Source organism: Ictalurus punctatus, chromosome 9 (assembly GCF_001660625.3).
Source record: "Ictalurus punctatus breed USDA103 chromosome 9, Coco_2.0, whole genome shotgun sequence".
Taxonomy (NCBI): Eukaryota; Metazoa; Chordata; class Actinopteri; order Siluriformes; family Ictaluridae; genus Ictalurus; species Ictalurus punctatus.
Window position 1 is genome coordinate 18107081 of NC_030424.2, and position 20420 is coordinate 18127500.

The window sequence follows — 20420 nt, forward strand, 5'->3', positions numbered from 1 at the left end:
AAGAATTTACTATAAGTATAAAATGAGCCATTATTTATTGCAGATGAGACACATGTATGATGTGACATTCAGTACGCACCCTTCTTATCAGAAATATATCACTGCATGCTTCTCTTGGGAATTTTTTTTTTTTGCCCGTTTCTTTTTTTTTAATGAATTAAAGAGCTTCTCATTTCCATTGAGGCTGTGAAAAAATCTGAATCACAGTGTGACCTGTTTTCCTCTTAAACATCTTTAGCATCTCAGTGGCTCCCTCTGCTGGTCAAATTAATGTCCGTTATTAAATAGTGGAATGGGATACAGACTCCGAGGTAGTTTTTGGAACGTTATGCTGATGGGTGTTAATCAATTTTGTTCAACTTTGAATTATATTGATTGACAATTTTGGACATGATCTGTTTGTGCAAGAACTTCTGACTTTATGTTTGTTTTTTGTTTTTTTATGTCTGTTATAGGCTTTATCAATGTCTTAGAATCCATCATTTTCAAACAAGTTTTTCAGACAATCTGTGGAAGTGATGATGATGGGTGGTTAGCTTGGAGTTATCCAGAATTGACACAGCAGACACAGGTTGTGATCTGGTTTTATTCACTGGTAGTATTGTACGGTGCCCTCCACTGATATAGGCACCCTTGATGAGCAAAGAAGGCTGTGAAAAATTATCTTTATTGTTTAACCTTTTGATCTTTTGTTGTTGTTTTTTTTTATATCAAAAAAAATACTCTGCTCTCATGGATGTCAAACAATTGCAAACAAAACACAGGTTTATCCAAAAAAAAACCATCTTTGTTAAATATAGGTGTGCAACAATTATTAGCACCCTTTTAGTCAATAATTTGTACTACCTCCCTTTGCCAAGATAACAGCTCTGAGTCTGCTCCTATAATGCCTGATGAGGTTGGAGAACACATGGCAAGGAATCTGATACCATTCCTCCATACAGAATATCTCCAGATCCTTCAAAGTTCAAGGTCCATGCTGGTGGACTCTCTTCTTCAGTTCACCCCACGAGTTTTCTTGGGTTTCAATAGCATTTTTGTGATTTTTTTTAACAAAAGATCAAAAGTTTAAACAATAAAGACAATTTTCCACAGCCTTCTTTGCTCATATTTACCAAAGGTGACAATATTAGTGGAGGGCACTGTATGTGGTGAATATCTTAGGATACAGGTTGCACTTGATCACTTGCCTTGCTAGTTGTTGACACAATTAAGCCAACAAGAGAAAAGTTAACAGTTGTATATATTTCTCAAAAGTATTTATAATGTTGAAAAGAAAAAGGTTGACAAGATGAACAATTCCTTCATCTTCAGTAATCTTCAGGTCTGGAGCTTATCCCTGGAATGCTGAGCGTAAGGTAGGGGAATGCATCCCAGCACACACACACACATTCACACCTAGGTGTAATTTTAGTGTAACTAATTCAGCTACTTGCATGTTTTTTTTTACAGTGGAGGGAAACTGGAGAACTCGGAGAAAACCATGAACACTGGGGCTGTAATACTATCCACTGTCTACTACTACCATGAAGAATCACCTGATTTAAATTCAACATACATACATTTCACATTATGCGTTGGAGGTGAACAGCCCACAGAATAAACAGAAACAACTGTCAGAATGTCCTGGCAACAGATTTTGGATAAGATAAGTATCAGCTTTCAGGATGTCCTTTTAAATGCATACAACCAGGTATTAAACAGGACTTCCTAACTGAATGTTTGTGTACACAAGCAAAATAAGAAAAATAGTTGCAAATACTGTTTCACATTTGAACCACTTATACTGTAACCAGTACTGGCACCAGTCACATCAGATCTAGGTGATGTGAGATTTGTTTTTTAATATAAGTTTTAGGCACATGCAAAGACATGCTGTAGAAAGATGCCTTCAAAATAATGAAATTAAATGTTTCCCCATTTAAAAAATACAGCAAAGAGCAGTAAACAGTAGTAAATGAAACAAAGTCAATATTTGGTAGGACAAAAATTTTTTTTAATGAAAATGAAAATAAAAAAGGTAGTCTCCGGTACAATGAATGCAGTTTAATGCAGTTTAAGGGGATTAGCTGAAAGTTTTATTGAGCATCTTGCAGAACCAGCTACAGTTCTTCTGGAGACTTTGACTGTCACACTTGCTTCTTATTTTTGCCGCAAAACCCAGCAGCCTTCATTGTGTTTTTTTGTCTGAAAAGTGTCTTTTACGTAACTATGCTTCTTTCTTTAACGACATACAAATATTTATCTGTAACATTTAATTTGTGCTTGAAAACTAATGTTTGGGACTCTAAAATGTTATTCTGTACTGACTTGATTATACAGGTCATAAAATAAAGTGTGTGTGTGTGTGTGTGTGTGTGTGTGTGTGTGTATGTATATGTGCGTGTGTGTATGTCTGTATAAATCGCCGACCATTTGTTGAGATCTGTGACTCCAAAGACCCCACTTTCGGAAGCATGTGTGTAGAGGCTGCATGCAGTTTCTGTGTAAATATATGTGTAACACTATTTTCACTCATGAAAATATTATTTTATTAACAGTATACTGTACGCTTATAGTAACATCAGAAACGAACAGTTATATATATTCTTCTGTTAGAATCATTCATTACTAGCTAAGATGGCTAGGTAGCTTTTGTGTGGGTCACATAAACTTCGCCATTAAAACTGTTTCTCTCAGTACCTCGCCGTCGGCCCAAACTTACTGTAACTCACATAAATTAGGTAGGCTACATGCTCACATGCTAAACATACAACTAATCTTAGGTCATAGCCTTGTGTAAACCAACCTTTCAATTTGTGTACACTCTTTAGATATACAACAACAATCTAACTGCATTGTACAAATGATCATTGCCTCGCGTTTCAAAACCTACAGTTTCAGACTTTCAGTATTACTCTGCAATGGCATGTGTGTTCATTTAATAAGAATTTGTAATCATTATTAACTAATAATTGCTATATTCCTCGATGTGCATTTAATAATTGACCTTTTTCACTTGCGTTGTTTGTGGCATATACTGCTGGCAAATAGGCCTATATGATATGTGTATGTGACGTAGGCCTATAACAAATGCAAAAATGTGTAAACACATAAAAATCATGAAATCATGGAAGAAAAAAATGGCCTATGTCTAAATAAAATGCAGTGTGTATTGACGTAAACAGTACACATGTGCAAATAAGTCCAACTAAACAGCATTGCTTCAACACGCAACACTTGGCAGTCATTTTAGCAGGCGTTTACATTAATGACGGGAAATGTCGTTCTTAATGGCTCAGTCTTTATTTCGTATGTGATCTCTCTCTCTCTCTCTCTCTCTCTCTCTCTCTCTCTCTCTCTCTGTCAAAAAACTATTAACTGCTCTGCTTCAAGAGTCCTTTCATTTCGCCCCGTGAAAAATCGATTTGTGCTGCAATTATGTTAGAGATCACTCGGAGATAATCCGGTGTAAGTGGCTGATCAGTGTTGTTATTCGCTCATTAACAGGTGTACAGTGGGAAGTGCAGCGCTGTATTTCTCTGCGAGCGCGTGGGGAGGGAGTGTGCTGCACGAGCTCTTTCAACTTTATACTGTATAGGTCACTCTAAATTACCCTCATGCACATCACTGAGCATAATACTGCGTTTTTCTTGTTCTTTTTTTTTATTTTAAATATAAATATGTCTATTACTACATGAGCATTACATAATGAAAGATTGCTGTTTATAAAAAAATAAATAATAAATAGTCCGTATACTTGAGTTATGGTTAGTCTCGTTTTAAATGTGGCTTATGGCTTTTAGAGCGCTTATGTGTTAGTGTGTTAGTTTCTATTCTACTTTCTATTTCTTCACCTAGGGTAAATGTAGATGAATGTTGTTTTGGTTATAAACTTAGACGACAACGATTTCTATCCCATATCGGCAAGGACTCTTCAGGTGTTAGTTGGTTAAGGCGGATAGGCAAATGAGGCCATGTCAGTGGGCTGTACCGCTCTCTACGTAACAGCGAGGGAAGATCCACAGCGCGCTCAAGTCACGGCGCTCGCGACTGTTCCTCACTTTATCCAACAACGTCGCGTTAAAACCCTCACCACTGACTGCACACCGTCTGCTGGAACAATCTGTGAAAAGCCCAGGTCTGGGTCCTGCATGTTGACGAACTGCACATTTCCACCGTAATGCTGGGCGCAGTGAAAATGGAAGGACACGAAACTCCTGACTGGAGTAGCTATTATACCGATGCACAGGAGGTTTGTACGATTATAATGAGTATTTCAGCGTGAGTGACGTGTGAAATAGTTTTAAAAACTATTTACCTTTAACTTAAGCATACGAAAATTTGGACATAGGCCTACGCGACGGTGGAAAAATATAGGCGAGGTTTCTTTCTTGATCACTTTCTTAAGATCAATTGGTAGCCCTAAAAATGAAAATGTTGATATATTTGAATGTAAAGCTACCTGAGGCAGGTTGTCCCGCATGGTGGCGGTAGTGTTCCCGGTGTGATCCGCCGATCCGCCGTGCCTTACTGCTCAATGATATCATACTGGAAATGTGCTAGTTTTAAATGTATTTAAATAGGATTTTACGTGAATCTAAAAACAAATATATATATATATATATATATATATATATATATATATATATATATATATATATATATATGCTATTCGTTAATAATATTCTGATATTCTGAAGAACAAAAAAAATTAAAACACGTTTGAACGTCAATTATTAAATAATACTGAACATTACGTTTCTATAGTAAATTTAAAAATACGTACAATTATATTATATCTTTTGAATCCTTATTTATTTATTTGTTTGTTTATTTATTTACTTACATGCTCACTTACTTGCATACTTACTTTCTTGTTGTATTTGATGAGGCTGAAAAGCATAAATTATATGACATTACATTATTATCACTAAAAATCCTGGTGTACTACTGATATTTCCTGTTTTGTTTGTTTTATTGGTCATCATGTTTGTTTATTGTAAAGCATTTTTTTCGTCTGTGTAGTGGAACAATCTACATAATCTAAGTAAATATTGAGTAAAGATTAAAGTTCGTGTAAAATATACACGCGTTTGCGCCTGTCTTTTCGAGTTTCATAGGATGATTTTTTTTCTCTCAAAGAACCGACAAATTTAAAATCTCAAAATTGCCTATTAAATAATAAAGTGTATGTTTCGTTTTATTTCAGGTCTATTCGCCCATGACGAACAGCAGCATGAATGCTGGACTGACATCCATGAACAGTATGAACAGTTATATGAGTATGTCCACCAATGGGAATATGACCTCTAGTTCTTTTAACATGTCCTATGCGAACCCTGCTCTCGGCGCTGGACTAAGCCCAGGAACTATGGCGGGGATGCAGTCGAGCGCAAGCAGCGCAATGAACGGAATGGGTGGCGGGGTATCGTCCATGGGCACCGCGCTTAGTCCCACAAATATGAATGCAATTTCAGCTCAACACACTTCTATGAACGCACTGAACCCTTACTCAAGCATCAGCCCCACTATGAGCCCCATGACATACGCCCAACCTAACCTTAACAGGGCGCGGGACAACAAGACTTTTAGGAGAAGTTATCCGCACGCCAAGCCTCCATACTCTTACATATCACTTATCACTATGGCTATCCAGCAGTCACCCAGCAAGATGCTCACTCTTAGTGAGATCTATCAGTGGATAATGGATCTTTTTCCATACTACCGTCAAAACCAACAAAGGTGGCAAAACTCCATCAGACATTCGCTGTCTTTCAATGACTGCTTTGTCAAAGTGTCCAGATCACCAGATAAGCCGGGAAAAGGCTCATACTGGACCCTGCACCCTGACTCTGGAAATATGTTTGAGAATGGCTGTTACCTCCGCAGACAGAAGCGTTTCAAATGTGAGAAAAAGCTTGTCGGAAGTAAAGGGCCAGATGGAAGGAAAGAGCAGAACGGGTCAGGCTCTCCCTCAAGTGACAGCACAAACACAAAGACTGGACCCGTGGACTCCAACTCAATAACCAGCGCAAACCAGTCATCAAGCCCTCAGAACTTGGACCACAGAAATGGTAGTAGCAACTCTGAACTAAAGAGCAATGGCCCACAGATACACCCCGTGGCCAACTCAGCCACATCTCTCTCCTCTCTCCCTCTGCCCCCTCACTCTATGGCCCACGAGTCTCAGCTGCACCTAAAGGGAGACCCCCATTACTCTTTCAACCACCCGTTTTCCATCAATAATTTAATGTCCTCCTCGGAGCAACAACACAAACTGGACTTGAAAGCATATGAACAAGCGTTGCAATATTCATCTTATGGCTCAGGTATGTCTTCCAGCCTGCCTCTCGGCAGCGCTTCTATGGCTGGGAGAGCGAGCATGGACCCCTCGGCTTTAGAGGCGTCTTACTACCAAGGTGTGTATTCAAGGCCAGTTCTTAACACTTCTTAGTTTGGTCTTATAATTTACTGCACTCAACAATTGCTGACAGATAAACTTTATTATTATTTTTTTTTGCATGCACCCTGTGCATTAAAGACTGTTGCTTTAAAGTATAATAATGTGTATGTGTATAATAAAATATTGTAAAGTGTTTCCCTGAATGATTGTATTACCCACCTTTCAATAATTGCTAGTGTATTTAAAACGATTTTGAGCTTGTAAAATAATGTACTCCCCTCAAACCAATATGTCCGATGTGTTACAATGTGTACAAATGAAGGTCAGTTGTGGTCTTGTGGAATGTGTGCTGCAGGTAAAAAGCAAAATAACTGTCTGTTGCAGATGTATTTGGATGTTGTCATTTTACTTGTTGTTTTTGGGTTTTTATTTACCTCGTTTGATGAAAACACTTTAATCCAAAACTTGTACTGAAATAAGTTAATCAAACATGAAAATGAATTGCGAATAAAACACGTTATTTCCTAATTACGCCAGTTAGTGTTTCGTTGCATGTTTATGTTTAGAAGCTCCTGCATAATTTGCCCAAAATATATTTGGAGGAGTCGGTGATGCTGTTTCATTTCCCAGGGTATTATGCAAGGTTTTAGGAAATGTTATGGCGCAATTCGAACCTATATGTGCCGTTTTATTTATTTTATTGGTGTTTAATTATTGTCTGTTTTGATTTGGATTTTTACCCCTTTTTTAATGGTCGGAGCACCAAGGTTCAGTTTGGTCATTAGGAATATGCGACAAATAATAGCAAGTGCAAGGCCCTTTTTTACACGCGTTAAAAAAAATAGCATAACTATAAAGTAATCCTAAACATAATTCACAAATCACAATAGTAATAAAAACACAAATAAATGAACATTATAGCTGTTAAACCATTTCTCTGATTAGGTTTCTGCACACACAAGTGCACATTGGCCGAGTCTGTGTGATTTGACTTTGTGTTGGTAAAAGACCAAGAGAAAATCCAAGTCTAACACAAGCGCAGCCTCAAAGCTTCTCTCCATAAAAGCTCTGCTCGCTCTTTAAATGGGATTTTTAACAATATCATAGGGAGGCCAAATCATCTTTTTGTCAAGCGTAACCTACATGACGGGCGCGTGAACCTGAACAGATTTTACTTTGATCGTGGTATTTTGTAGACACGCATTTTGGCTGACTAACCATGAAATTCGTTTAATCATCGTGCAATAGACCCTGACGCTTAAATAAAGTGGAAAATTTTTATTTACGCGTCGGTAGCCAAAAGGGCACGTGAAGCGGTCGTGATGCCGAAAAAGCGTCCCGGAAAGATAAATAATTTACACACGTAATCATCAGTGATTTTTTTTTTTTAATTTATAAAACCAGTGTTCATTTATGCATTTACTTATTAGGCATTTTCACATGTCAAAACAATAAATTACCTCCAGAGCACTTAAATTCAAAATAGACCGGCCTAGTTGTTGATAAACCAATCTTAAATTAAAGGTTATAAAGATATTAAGTAATTGCTGATAAGCTCCTGAGAGCCATAGAGACCTGAACTATATAAAATAATTTTAAGAGGGAGAAGATAAGACCAGAACAATGGAGAAAATTTTAATTTAAATGATGCGCTGTAATGGAGCGACAAAGCGGGATGATAGCATTTCATGTTGCTTAAAAATTCTCAAATGCAATGGCATGTGTTAAATGATATAAGTGATTTTGAACACTTATAACAAATGAAACAATCATCGGATTTACAGATTTTTTTTTAAGTGTGTAATTTAATTATATTATTATAAGGACAACCAAAATGCATGTCACCCACTACGTCTTCTTAGTCTTAGAATAACTACAATTAGACTACTACAGCAATAACAGGACAAATGTGTTCTAGTACACTAGTAATCTTTGTACATTTGTTCGATCAGTTCATTTAGGTGATCGTTTTAGGTATTGATGGTTGTCAACATTTAGCAAACATATTTATTCCATATATCAATTTTATAATTAACAGAGCACATACATTAAAGATACACACTGTAGCTTGCTTCATCAAAGTGAAATATTCCATGTATGAATATTTACACTCTATCTATAGCTTCTTGAATTGTAAATATTCACATGTCTCTTATTATAAAATGGTTGCCATAAATGTTTTTGCATATATTGGAAAGCATGAATGTTGGGAGAAAATAAAGAAATTTTGCAGTTCAATCATTTTGCCCAAACGGTTCGGATGAGCGCGTAAACAACACTTTCTGTAAGTGAAAAGTTAGTTAATACTCAAGAAGTTTGGCACAAAAATTAGATTTAATTTTACTATAGCCTATATTTGTGTTGTGGTCATCTGAGCAAACTCCTGCCTACATAATTATTATTTGCGATTTTAAAACAAAAATGTGAGACATTGATGTACGATTTTTAAGGGAAAAAATGTCATGCAGTGTATAAACACTACTTTGTGTTATTCCGTAAATTTTATTTAAACATGGACATAGACTACAATAATAACATCACTGATTATGTACGTAAGTTGTATCGTAAGGTCTATGATAAAATCAACAACAACAACAACAACAACAATAATAAATTAATAATAATAATAATAATTATTATTATTATTATTATTATTAATAATAATAATACAAGCATAGTATTATTATTGTTGTTATTATTATTATTACTATAATAATAATAATTATTATTATTATCATTATTATTATTATTATTATTATTATTATTATTATTATTGGCAGTAGTGGTAGTAGTAGTCGTTTTATCAGACTAAATGACCTTTGTTTTAAAATTCCATATTATAAATTTGTAATATTATACAATTATTCCTTCTCTTACTTCCTCCATACAGAAGTGCACTCAGTGAAGGCGATCAGGCTTTATTAATGCGTAACATATGTTATCAGCAGGCAGTGTTCAGGACGGAGAGTTCAGTAGCGCCTTGTTTTCCAACTCATGTGGCATTTCTCGTTCCCCCATCAAAAGATGTGGAGCTTTCTTCAGCCTTATGGACAAAAATTTGGGCGACAATGCGCAGGGCCCTTTACTTCAGAAGCGGCCATCAGCGGGTTTACCCGTAGACCTTTCTTCTCCGTCTTTTCATTCTTAGTTTAGAAAGCCACTACAGGGCCAAGGCGCTTCTAATACCTTTTGATGGGGATTGAATTAATTATCTCCAATAACACAATTGTGCTTGGCCAACGAAAAGAGCAAAGCATTACCCCTCCAGAATCACACACAAATGAAAGAAGCTTTCAAAGGGCGAGGGAGAAGAGGGAGAGATCCTATCCGAAATCAGCTTTAGAAGCAGCTGGTTTTCCATTACATTTTATACGGGAGAAGTTTATTAGGGCTTTGTGGCCCCCTAATATGCATCAGCCATGTCAGGTTGGTGGTCTTCTCTCTGGCGTTCATGAGATCTGTCTATTCTGTGCTCATTAGCCAACTGAAATTCGCAAACAACAACGAAATTCTTTTATTTTATATTTATAATGTAATATTTAAAATTGTTGTATTTTATTTATTTTTTGTAGCCTTATATGTTAAAAAAATAAATAAATAATAATAAATAAATAAATAATCAAGAGCAAAAATATTTTAAACTGTGTATAAGATAGACAGCATGTTAGGCGATACAAAGAGCCAAATGGCCACTGAGGTTTATCAGACCTGTCCAGGTTTTAGCAGGAAAGCTGAAGAAGCGTCACTGAGTTAAATCACATAATCAGACACATCACATTTTGTTGCGCACCACCAACTAAAATGACTGAGAAAGTAAGAAATAATAATAAAAAAAAAATCAAATCTTTGCTCATTCGTCTGTCCCAGTGCAAATGAGCCAGTGTTTTAATTTCAGGTAATGGGCAGCAGACTATAAGTGACCTGCAATGTCTGACTGAAAATAGGAGGTGGGATTAAAAAAGAGAAAGGCTTGAAATCTTTCGTGTCGTTATAGCAACGGGATCAGTCACTCTTTTCTCTGAGGGTCATTCAGCATAGGCTGTCGAAACACGGTTTTAATTAAAGCGTATAAAAACTTGTTTTGTAGTCCGGTCATCATACTACCGATTTTAGGGAGGATAATCGGGATTGCCTTTAGTTCCACCCCAATAAACACGGGCGCGAGCCTCCGCACAGAGACTCAACACCACCGCAGTGTAAAAGCCTGGGCTCATGTCTAACCTGATTCTAACGCAGATTCTGCTCAAACATAAACATCACATTGTTCTAACTTTCTGTTCGTATTAAAGGGAAAACGAAAAGTTGTACAGTTTAATGAGAGAGAGCTGTGGGAGAGGGATGAGTGAGATCCGAAGCGGGGATTCCCGGCTTGTGGCATCTCCAAGGTAACCGGAGCGCGAGAATCTCCGCGCGCGTCCCAGCGACAGGAGAACAGGAGCTCCACACTTCCTCCTGTCTTTATTCTGTCTCTCCGACCAACGGGCCATGCAACATGTTTCTGAGGACATAATCGATCATGCTCAAAAACACACACGGGCCCCTGCGACACCGGCCACCTCAGATGAAGGATGGAGAGGACTGGCGGGGGCTCATGAGGGGCATCCCGTCAATACCAGGAATGTAAACCATCTCGATAGAATTGTTTAGTAATTAGTTTTCGGCAGGAGTCGAGGGATCTGTTTGATCTGCTTATGTTTGTACATTGTAAATGTGTCCATGAGGAAAAAAAAGAGAGAGGCTCCGACTCAGAATTGTTTTTCTTTTCTTCAAATGAATGAAAATTCAGCTGTTTTCTTATCATCAAATTTATCACAAAGGCCTTGCTTAATGAAGAGGAGCCAGTGGCACGGCTTCAGATGCGCATCACCGGTGCCATGTCTGTCTATGAGAGACCTTAACATTAGCCCAAAATGAGCATTATCAAAGTAATTTTATGGTTTTTAAGAAAACGTTTGTTGCGTGAGATGAATACAGATTCGGTAGATAAAAATAATTTCCATATTACTTTTCACACCGCTGCGTGACTAGTAGGCCTATTATTATTATTATTATTATTATTATTATTATTATTATTATTATTATTGGTTATAAATAAATGAGAGAAAAAAACTTACAATAGATTAAGATGGTAATGATTGTTGTGTAAACCATGTCAGTTATATCAGTTTAAAAGACTGAAAACATTAGCATTTATTCTCATTTGAAATAGATAATGTCAGCTAATGAAAAAAAACAACAAATCAGATAATATGGCGAATGTCCACTATCAGGAGCAGACAGGGTTTAAGAAAACCTGTGGTGTGGTGAGCGGCCGTAAATCTGCCGATAACTTCCTCCTCTGTCTGACATTTATCATCACAAGGCTGCTTTTTATACTCACAACTCATACTTTACAAATATTTTAATATTTCTTTAAAAAAAAAAAAAAGCTTTCAGAAAAAAAATTCAATTATATTTACAAAATAAACAGCCTTATATATTTTCTTAGTTGTCAAATCTAATAAAGCACAGACATGAAATCAAGGTCCCTTTATTTATTGCTGAAAAATACCCAACACTTGCCTGGTTCATCTGATATTACTCTGTAAACCATTTAATACACAAAACAGGCCAGCTAAACATTTTATATTTCAGAAGTAAAAGACCTCATTAGGGTAGCCAGATCCTTGGACACTGAACACATTGTTCAAATCAAGGCATAAAAATTTTTTTTAAAAAAAATCACACTTCAAAGACACAGTTGGGATAAAATGGCTGGTTACAGTAGCATCAATCAGAGACTGTAACAGTGAGAAAGAGTGTATGAAGGTTATGAGAAGGGAGTGAAGGGCTGGGGGTGAGAGCAAGCAGCACTTCCAGTCCGTGTTTGCCCAGGAAGGGCTTCGGCTGTTTGCTCAGAGTTAAACACAGCAGCCTGGTCACCAGATGTGGCCGTCTGCTCCAATCACCCACCGGCCAGTCAGATCACAGTACGGACACTGCCTGTGCCCACCTTCTTCCTCAGGACGTCTACCAACCGTTCTAGCCTGCAGCGAGAGAGCGAGAGAAAGAGATAGAGAGTAAAAGATAAATGGAAAAAGTCTTAACTGAATTGGTGTTCTTACTGACACTACCGTAGTCTTGTATGTGGAGAATGAAATGGGGACACAGGCAGTTCTCAAAGAGAGTGTCATATGTAATATTTAACAAATATTTAGTCTTGTATGTGGAGAATGAAATGGGGACACAGGCAGTTCTCAAAAAGGGTGTCATATGTAATATTTAAAAAATATTTTAAAATTCTCCTCAATTCTGACCTCAGACTAAAAGGTATGTAGTAGGTTCAGTGGCTTAATGCTGTATATAGGGTACACTCAAAGTGAAAAAGTAAAGTTTGCTTTAGTATTTGGTGTAGTGAGGAGTGATAGCACTGCTGCTCCACTTCCCTTAAATTTCCAAATAACTTTTTCTAGAAAATGGATTCTGAGGTAAAGACATGAAATAAACTTAATAATAATTAAAAAAAAAATAAACAAACAATTAAAGCAATCTTGGCATCACATTTTGGGCATTGCATACTATAATTAACAAATAATATACAAAGTACTACAGAAGAAATGTCATAGAAATGTATAGAAACAAATGCATCTTTTCAAACATGAAGTTGTCTCAGCAAGATGAATAAATACATTTTCTGGTGGAAAATAATCCAAAACTTTCTCTGAGGTCAGTGGTCAGTTTCAAATTTGTTTGTGTTCCTCTTAAACAAAGTATTCTGGCATATACTTATCAAGCAGCTGAATTTGGTTTCTATAACGATTTCTGGCAGGTAGATCAACTTCCAATAACAAGCAAAGTGTTAGAGTAGGAAACTAATAAAATCGGCTGTGTTTGGAATGGCTACTCAGCTTGCTTATCAGGAGCATATGGGAGTGGTCTGACCCAAGCCTTGTTTCTTCAGCAGCTACACCTGTTTTCTCCACCCAGGAGATTTGAGCATGGATACAGGCATTGAAACAATCCGTGAGTATACACTCCATGTACGTGTTTGCATACATGGACAAATAAAACTTGCCTAAGAAATGGTACATCGACTAAGGATGGGGAAAACAGCACTAAAACACTGACTAATATTCATAAAAGGTCACTCTTTCTAAAGACAAGACTTGCATATGTCAGCTGCATGAACTGAACACAAGTATACAGAGTAACATAGAAACTAGCTTTATTCCTCATTACTACTTTCAATCAAACACACATCCTTTTTCCTCACTTGTTGCATTTTTCTACCTACCTACCTACCCACCCACAAAATTATATTTTATATATATATATATATATATATATATATATATATATATATATATATATATATATATATATATATATACACACACACACACACACACACACACACACATACATACATATACACACACACACACACACACAGAGAGAGAGAGAGAGAGAGAGAGAGAGAGAGAGAGAGAGAGAGAGAGAGAGAGAGAGAGAGAGAGAGAGAGAGAGAGAGAGAGAGAGAGAGAGAGAGAGAGAGAGAGAGAGAGAGAGAGAGAGAGAGATTCGTTAGCCTCTTGGTTATGTTTATAGAATTCGCAGGTAGGCAGCAGAATGTCCAAGGTATGCTGGTGTGCTATCTGGGATTTGGAAATATTTTTTGCACCGAGTGGCCAATAAACCCAAACGTACATGCTGAGGACGAGCCAGAAAAAAAACCCCCAACATAAATCCTGATTAAGAATTCAGAGACGCAAAAACCAACAATTACAGCTCCAATAAGACTGAGTAAACAGCAACCTTGCTTAAATATAAAACAGCACTGTATTTTCTATAGTGTGCGCAATATGTCCTGGAAAATAAGTGTCCTAGCTGTTAACTAAGTTCTAATATCTCTAACTGGAAACTGAATTGCAAAAACCTGAATTAAGCATTGGGTTGGGTTAAACTGTAGGGTAGCTCAAGAGAACTGAGCTCCCCAACTTTTGGTGTATGCGAAAAGCAAGCGAAGCTGAGATCTGGTACTGTAATTTAATGGAAGTGAAAATCATAGAGTGGCATAATTGTGATGATAATGATGATGATGATGATGATGATGAAGTAATATAGAAGCCAACAACTGATAAGCAAATCAAAAACATAAGATCTGGCAATGGTGGTTTAGTACTTTTGGGCGAGGGATCAGAATGTTGTGGGTTCCAATCCCAGTATTTACTGGCTGCCACTTTTGGGCTCTTAAGCAAGGCCATTAACCTTAATTTACTCAGCTCAATTACAAATTGTTCTATTTAAAATGAGTAAATGTACATGTAATTATAGTTCAACTGAGCCTTTAAGACAAACAGATATAGCGAAAACTTTGAATCATTACCATACTAACAGCGTTGAAAACAACATATAATAAGAAATTGAACAGTGCTGTTTCTACATCATCGGCAACGATGAAAGAGATGGAGTTCCTCCACGGTTTTGCCGAGTCTGTGCCCATGATAGCCTCAGATTCCTGTTTGTGGCTGACAGGAGTGGAATCCAATTTGGTCTTCTGCTGTTGTAGACCATCCACCTCAAGATTCAATGTTTTGTGCATGCTGAGATGCTTCTCTGCTCACCACAGTTGTAAAGAGTGATTATATGAGTTACTAGATCCTTTCTGGCAGCTCGAACCAATCTGGCCATTCTTCTCTGACCTCTCTTATCAACAAGGCGTTTCCTCCCACAGAACTGTAGCTCACTCAATGTTTTTTGTTTTTCACACCATTCTGTGTAAACTCTAGAGACTGCTGTGTGAAATTCCCAGGAGATCAGCAATTTCTGAAATACTTGAAAGCAGCCCACCTGGCACCAACAACCATGCCATGGTTAAAGTCACAGAGATCACCACCCCCTACCTTCTGATGATTCATATGAACATTAACTGAAGTTCTTAATGTGAATTTATGCACTGTTCTGCTGCTACATGATTGGCTGATTGGATAACTGCATCAATGAGCAGGTGTACATGTGTTCCTAATAACATGGACAGGTAGTGTATGTTTATTTAGCGTCGAATTCAATAAATTAACAAAGCTGTGAGTAATGATGTTGGTTATTGGTATAAAATTATCCTCCACCCTGAGCTGCTGGATCATGACAATATCTTAGCATTCTTAGCATGTGGTTTGATTAACACAACACCAATATCATATCATAATGCTCATGTTCACACAGCAGCCTTCTAGCCCAAGGCCTGATGAGACATGCCAGCCACAGCCCATTTGTGGCCCAGCCAGTCAATGAAAAGAGCCTTTGTATGTTTCTCATGGTCAAGTTTGATTCGGCAGGTCATCAGACTTTCAGCTCATCCCCTCCATCAATTGAGACTGTAAGGCCGGCACTCAGGTGCCACATTCTGGGCCTGATCAGTGCTTCCTTCCCCCAGCATAATATGCTGCCTCAGCCTTGCATTCTTCGCACTGTTGTGTGACGAGGCCCACGTCAGAGCTGCTTCCTACAGCCGCCTGGACTCCAAAGTCTGAGGCATATCCATCAGCATGTCAGCTAGCGTTCAGGTGTGAGCAGTTCATATCCCCCACCCTGAGCCACTGTCTGCCCTGCACACTCATGCTGCTGGTCCTGTCTGTCCCCGTCCCTCCTCACATCCATCCTATAAAATATGTAACTTTCCCCTTTCTCACAGCCATACCCCCTCCCAGCCGCAGGCCTCTGCTTTGGCCAACAAAACTATAGTCGGGGAAAAAAAGAAGAGGGAGTCTGATCCAGAGTGTGACTACTACACAGCGTCTGGCAATGAGAAGGCTTAAGCCGGGACGCTGGCACTGATTCAGAATTCAGGGAAATAAATAACATGACGGTTCTCAGAATGTGAGGAACTCGCTTGTTTCTACTTCCAGTAATATGGCACCACACACTGGTGAGACAGATGTTCCCTTTACAGCAGTAACTGTGATTCACACATAGTTGAACCTTGCACTGTGGACATGGCTGGGTCATGCCTCTAAATCAGTGGTAAATGCAAACAGACAAGTAGTGCAGGCACCCACACTGGACTCAGAACTGTCAAAGTAAAATACTAGGTAAAAAGCACAATATAGTCACTAAGAACAGATAAGCATGCTATATTTCATCATTTAACCACTAATAGTTTTGTTACGGCACACCTTAAAAAGCATTATTATATGAGCCAGCAATATGTGCTAGAAAAACTCGTCTGTATTTTTCAAGTATTGACAAAATTAATACAAGCTCTTGAGGAGTTAAAAAAAAAAACAACAACAAAAAACATTAGGGGTGGGCATGGCTGAGTACATCAGGGGTCTAAAGTCCCACATTAGTGAGCAGAGTGTGTGTGTGGTGTTGCCACAGAGAAAAAGAGCCATTTCAGAGCCCCCCTGTTTAAATACAACGCTAAAGTTGCCTCTTTTTCAGGCTTCTCATGCTGATGCTGGGTGATGGGGGTTCTCTTAGGGTTTTGAGCACCCCTCGGCTTTGCATCCCCACCCCCCAGTTCGTTAATTCATCGTGTAAATAGATCAGCAGGCCAAGCCATGTTTGCTTTTCACGGGGAGCCCCGGTGTGAGAGAGGAGTGAGAGAGGAGATAGAGAGGAGAGAGAGAGACAATTTCACAGAAGCTAGCTATAGTCAATGTGGAATCGAGCAGAATTGCAACGCATTACAATGAACTGCAAACTGAGCTTTGCAATATGAATTTATGAACATTTCCCAATCATTTGCATTCTATAACCTCAATTAACAAGAGAAAGACTACTAGAACTGTATTTAACAAATATAGCTGATTCAGTAAGAATGAATAGAAATGCTTTAGTAACAATAAACTGATTTGTTAAGATACCTTTTACCACACGTCTCTATTCTGACTGGTCAGAAAGTGTTGACTTTTTTTATAACAGCACCTCTGACAGTAATTCAAATTCCAGCTTTACATTAATGCACTTCTTCTAATACATTATCAGTTTTTTTGTGACTGCTGTAGCCCAAAATGCTTGATTTTGATGTGGTTTTTTACAAAATTTGCGATGCAACTTGGAGTTTTTGCAGAAAAATACTTAAGCTGGTGAAATTGCACCAAATTATTTTGCATGGTCTTTCGCAGTGACGTTTGTTGGTAAATGAAACCTTTTAGCTGTACTCATGTTCGATGCGGCTTGGCTGAATGCACGGTGTGATGTCAGATGACGCATCTTGGCCCAAATCTGCAGAAAATCGGCGATAAGTTTGAAAAATTGCAAGCTCGTGTGAATACTTCACAGTTTGAATGATTTTGCGTTAATTTCTGCAATCGCAATATCCTGGAGGGTCTGTATAACGGTCACAGCACAATAATAGAAGGCTAACAATAAATGGATTGTATAAAATGTATTATTTAACAAAGTAAACTATAATTGCGGATATAGAGATGCTTTCTGTTAATAGATGTTTATTTAACATTTATGGAAGGACCCTCAGGTGTTGGCGCTTTGTATTGGTTAGTATGTTTTCTGCCTCAGGAAAGTCTTCAGGAGAGACATTGATGCAATTTCCGTTTTCTCGTCAACATGACAAGCTGTGTCTTTTGTCTTATTTACTTCAAGAGACAGATAGAGATAGGCTAGAAAGGGAAGGAATGTTTATAGCTCCTATAAGGCAAGTGATAACAGGAACTAACTTATTTTGTGAATGTTCCACAACATTAAATGTAACAATACATTTTTAAAAGTATGGCATCGCATTCTTTAATACATTAACATTTGTAACAATTTCTGTGGTAACCGAGGAACAAAAGACTTCGGGACCGGCTGTTATTGTAAAACAATCATCTGCTTTTGTGTTCACATTATCATGAACCCATGGGACCTATAATCTGTCTTTACTTATTTGAAATATTTCAGTTTTAAACTACTTATTGCAAACACAATGTTATACTGCAAATGACAAAACTTATTCTGAGCCTAAACCTCTCACTGGTGAACTCTTTACAAGAGCCAAAATTAAATGGTTGGTTCTTCTGTTTGTACTTACTTGTGCACTTTTTCAGTGGCCTCTCTTTCAGACTCCTGTGTCACTTGGAGTTGAGTTTGAGTGTTCTGTAGCTCTGAGGTGAGCTGGTGCACACGATTCAGCAGATTCTGTCCTTGGGCTGTGCTGTTGTCCTTAACACATGTGGGAGAGGATGAGCATGGAGACTCCTCTGTTTGGCTCTGCTGTACACTGAGACAAAAATCAAGCTTTAATGTACAAGTGATAAGGATTGCTTCAGAACTTCCTTTATTCATCTTAAACACTTGTGATGCTAATAATCAGAGGGAAAAAAAATACCTAGAAAGGGCTAAGCTCAACCACTGTGTTATTATTAAAACTCTGGAATCTGTTGTACCAGTGATAGACATACAGTAGTTAGAGACAGTCAGATAGGCAGACAAACAGCATGATGGAGCTAGACATATAGATAGACAGACAGAAATTGTTGAAGGCCACACATTTCATCCAAGTCTACCAGTATGGTATATATACACGATATTCTCAAAAAATATCACAGTATAAAATGTTGTTATATTTCTTTAACTATGCACCTAAGGGTTTGCCTATTGCTTCCTTCACACCACCACATATGCCAATGGCCAATACCATACCAAAGTTCCTTACACAAACACACAACTTGACCCATACAGTGAGAGCATGCTCCCAGTTTATCTGTGGGTGAGAAATGGTAACTCTGTATCAACACCGTGAGCCAACTGACATATCTAATATTGGAACAGAAGGTCGGTACATGAGACAATATCTGGGGGTAATAATGCAGCAGAACGGCAGTGGAATACATTATAGTTTAGCCTGCATCACTGTGCTGCAGCACTCACACAGGGGGTTTCACACAGGAGATATGTGTTTTTCAATGAGATATGAGGAACAGAAAAATTACAGGGTTAGAAGGGAGAAGAGAGTGAAAGAGAGTGAGAGAGAGCTTGAGAGCGAGAGTGAGAGAGAGAGAAAGAGAGAGAATCAGCCCAGCTGACATGGCAGTTTATTTCAAATGTGGCTTTCTTAGAGAAAATGTATCAACATACTTTGTGCTAGGACTGACACTAATAATAGTCTATAAACCAGGTAAAAACCTTTGGACTAGATACCTACTCCTTGGATTAAAAGGCACCCCTTAGATAATCCCTTAGATCCATGGTCAAAATAAATAACCAAAATGCAAAGGGTAATGTAAAGGAAGAGATCATGCATAAAATAACAGGAATAGCTTGCTGCTTTCAAGTCATGCATATAAATAGCATGTGGTACCCCTGTCGGTTACAGGTTTAAAGGTCTTTTATTATACAATATACGTCATTAATAACCTGGGCAGGTGGAAGACCCAGTACAAACAGAAAAACCGCATCACATAATACACCTAATAAAGGGACACAGTTAGACAACAATGAGACCTAAACCTCTCCTTTCTCCTTCTCCAACAGAGGAGGGCTGCTGTGGTTTTCCTGACAGAATGAAGCTAGATTGACTGCCACTGGTCTGTGTCATTTAGCCTTGACATTGCGTGTGTTTTTGCCTTAATGTCATATTACCCATTCTGTTCTCTTGTCCTTTTAATTAGTTTCAGAGAGGTTTCCATGTCATGCTTCTCCTTTCCTTTTATTTTTTTGAAAGCAAGAGGCAATCAATTCTGATGTGATATTGATAGCCAAGGAAGTGATGTAAAGTTGTGTGCTTTGTTTAATTAAATGCAAACATATTGGGTACGAAGGTCCAATGACGGTGACAAACAAGGACAGAGAAGCAATGCCTACGATGGATTATCTTATCTTATCCCCCCACCCCCCAACTCTCACCCACAAACATGTACACTCGTCTCAGTTTCCTCTCGACCCCAGTCCCCTTTCCGAGTGTTTTATGAGAGGCCATTAAATATAATTAAATAAATAATCCTTAAATGGTCAAAGCCTGTTTGGTTTAGTAGGGGGGAAGCCTGCTAACAATGCAAGTGAGCAGCACAAACAGTGTTCACTGAGGACCAGAGGAAATACACAGCAGCACACTGAC

The 20420-nt window shown here is 38.0% G+C and overlaps 2 protein-coding genes across 4 annotated transcripts in view; one reads left to right on the plus strand and one right to left on the minus strand.

Moving 5' to 3' along the window:
- The first annotated feature begins 3998 nt into the window (after positions 1-3998).
- foxa1 (forkhead box A1) lies at positions 3999-6913 on the plus strand. Its single transcript, XM_017476396.3, has 2 exons — positions 3999-4234; positions 5192-6913. Exons 1-2 carry the CDS (start codon positions 4163-4165, stop codon positions 6434-6436), a joined length of 1317 nt encoding a protein of 438 aa, XP_017331885.1. The 5' UTR covers positions 3999-4162; the 3' UTR covers positions 6437-6913.
- A 4986-nt stretch (positions 6914-11899) lies between these two features.
- The window catches only part of mipol1 (mirror-image polydactyly 1), a 49721-nt gene continuing 41200 nt past the window's right edge, over positions 11900-20420 (minus strand). For all 3 annotated transcript variants that reach the window (XM_017476399.2, XM_047157688.2, XM_017476398.3), the window contains 2 exons: positions 18396-18584; positions 11900-12411 (listed from right to left, as the gene is read on the minus strand). In XM_017476399.2, the coding sequence (XP_017331888.1) occupies positions 12345-12411; positions 18396-18584 (256 nt within the window). In that variant the 3' untranslated portion in view covers positions 11900-12344. The remainder of the gene's footprint in view (positions 12412-18395; positions 18585-20420) is intronic.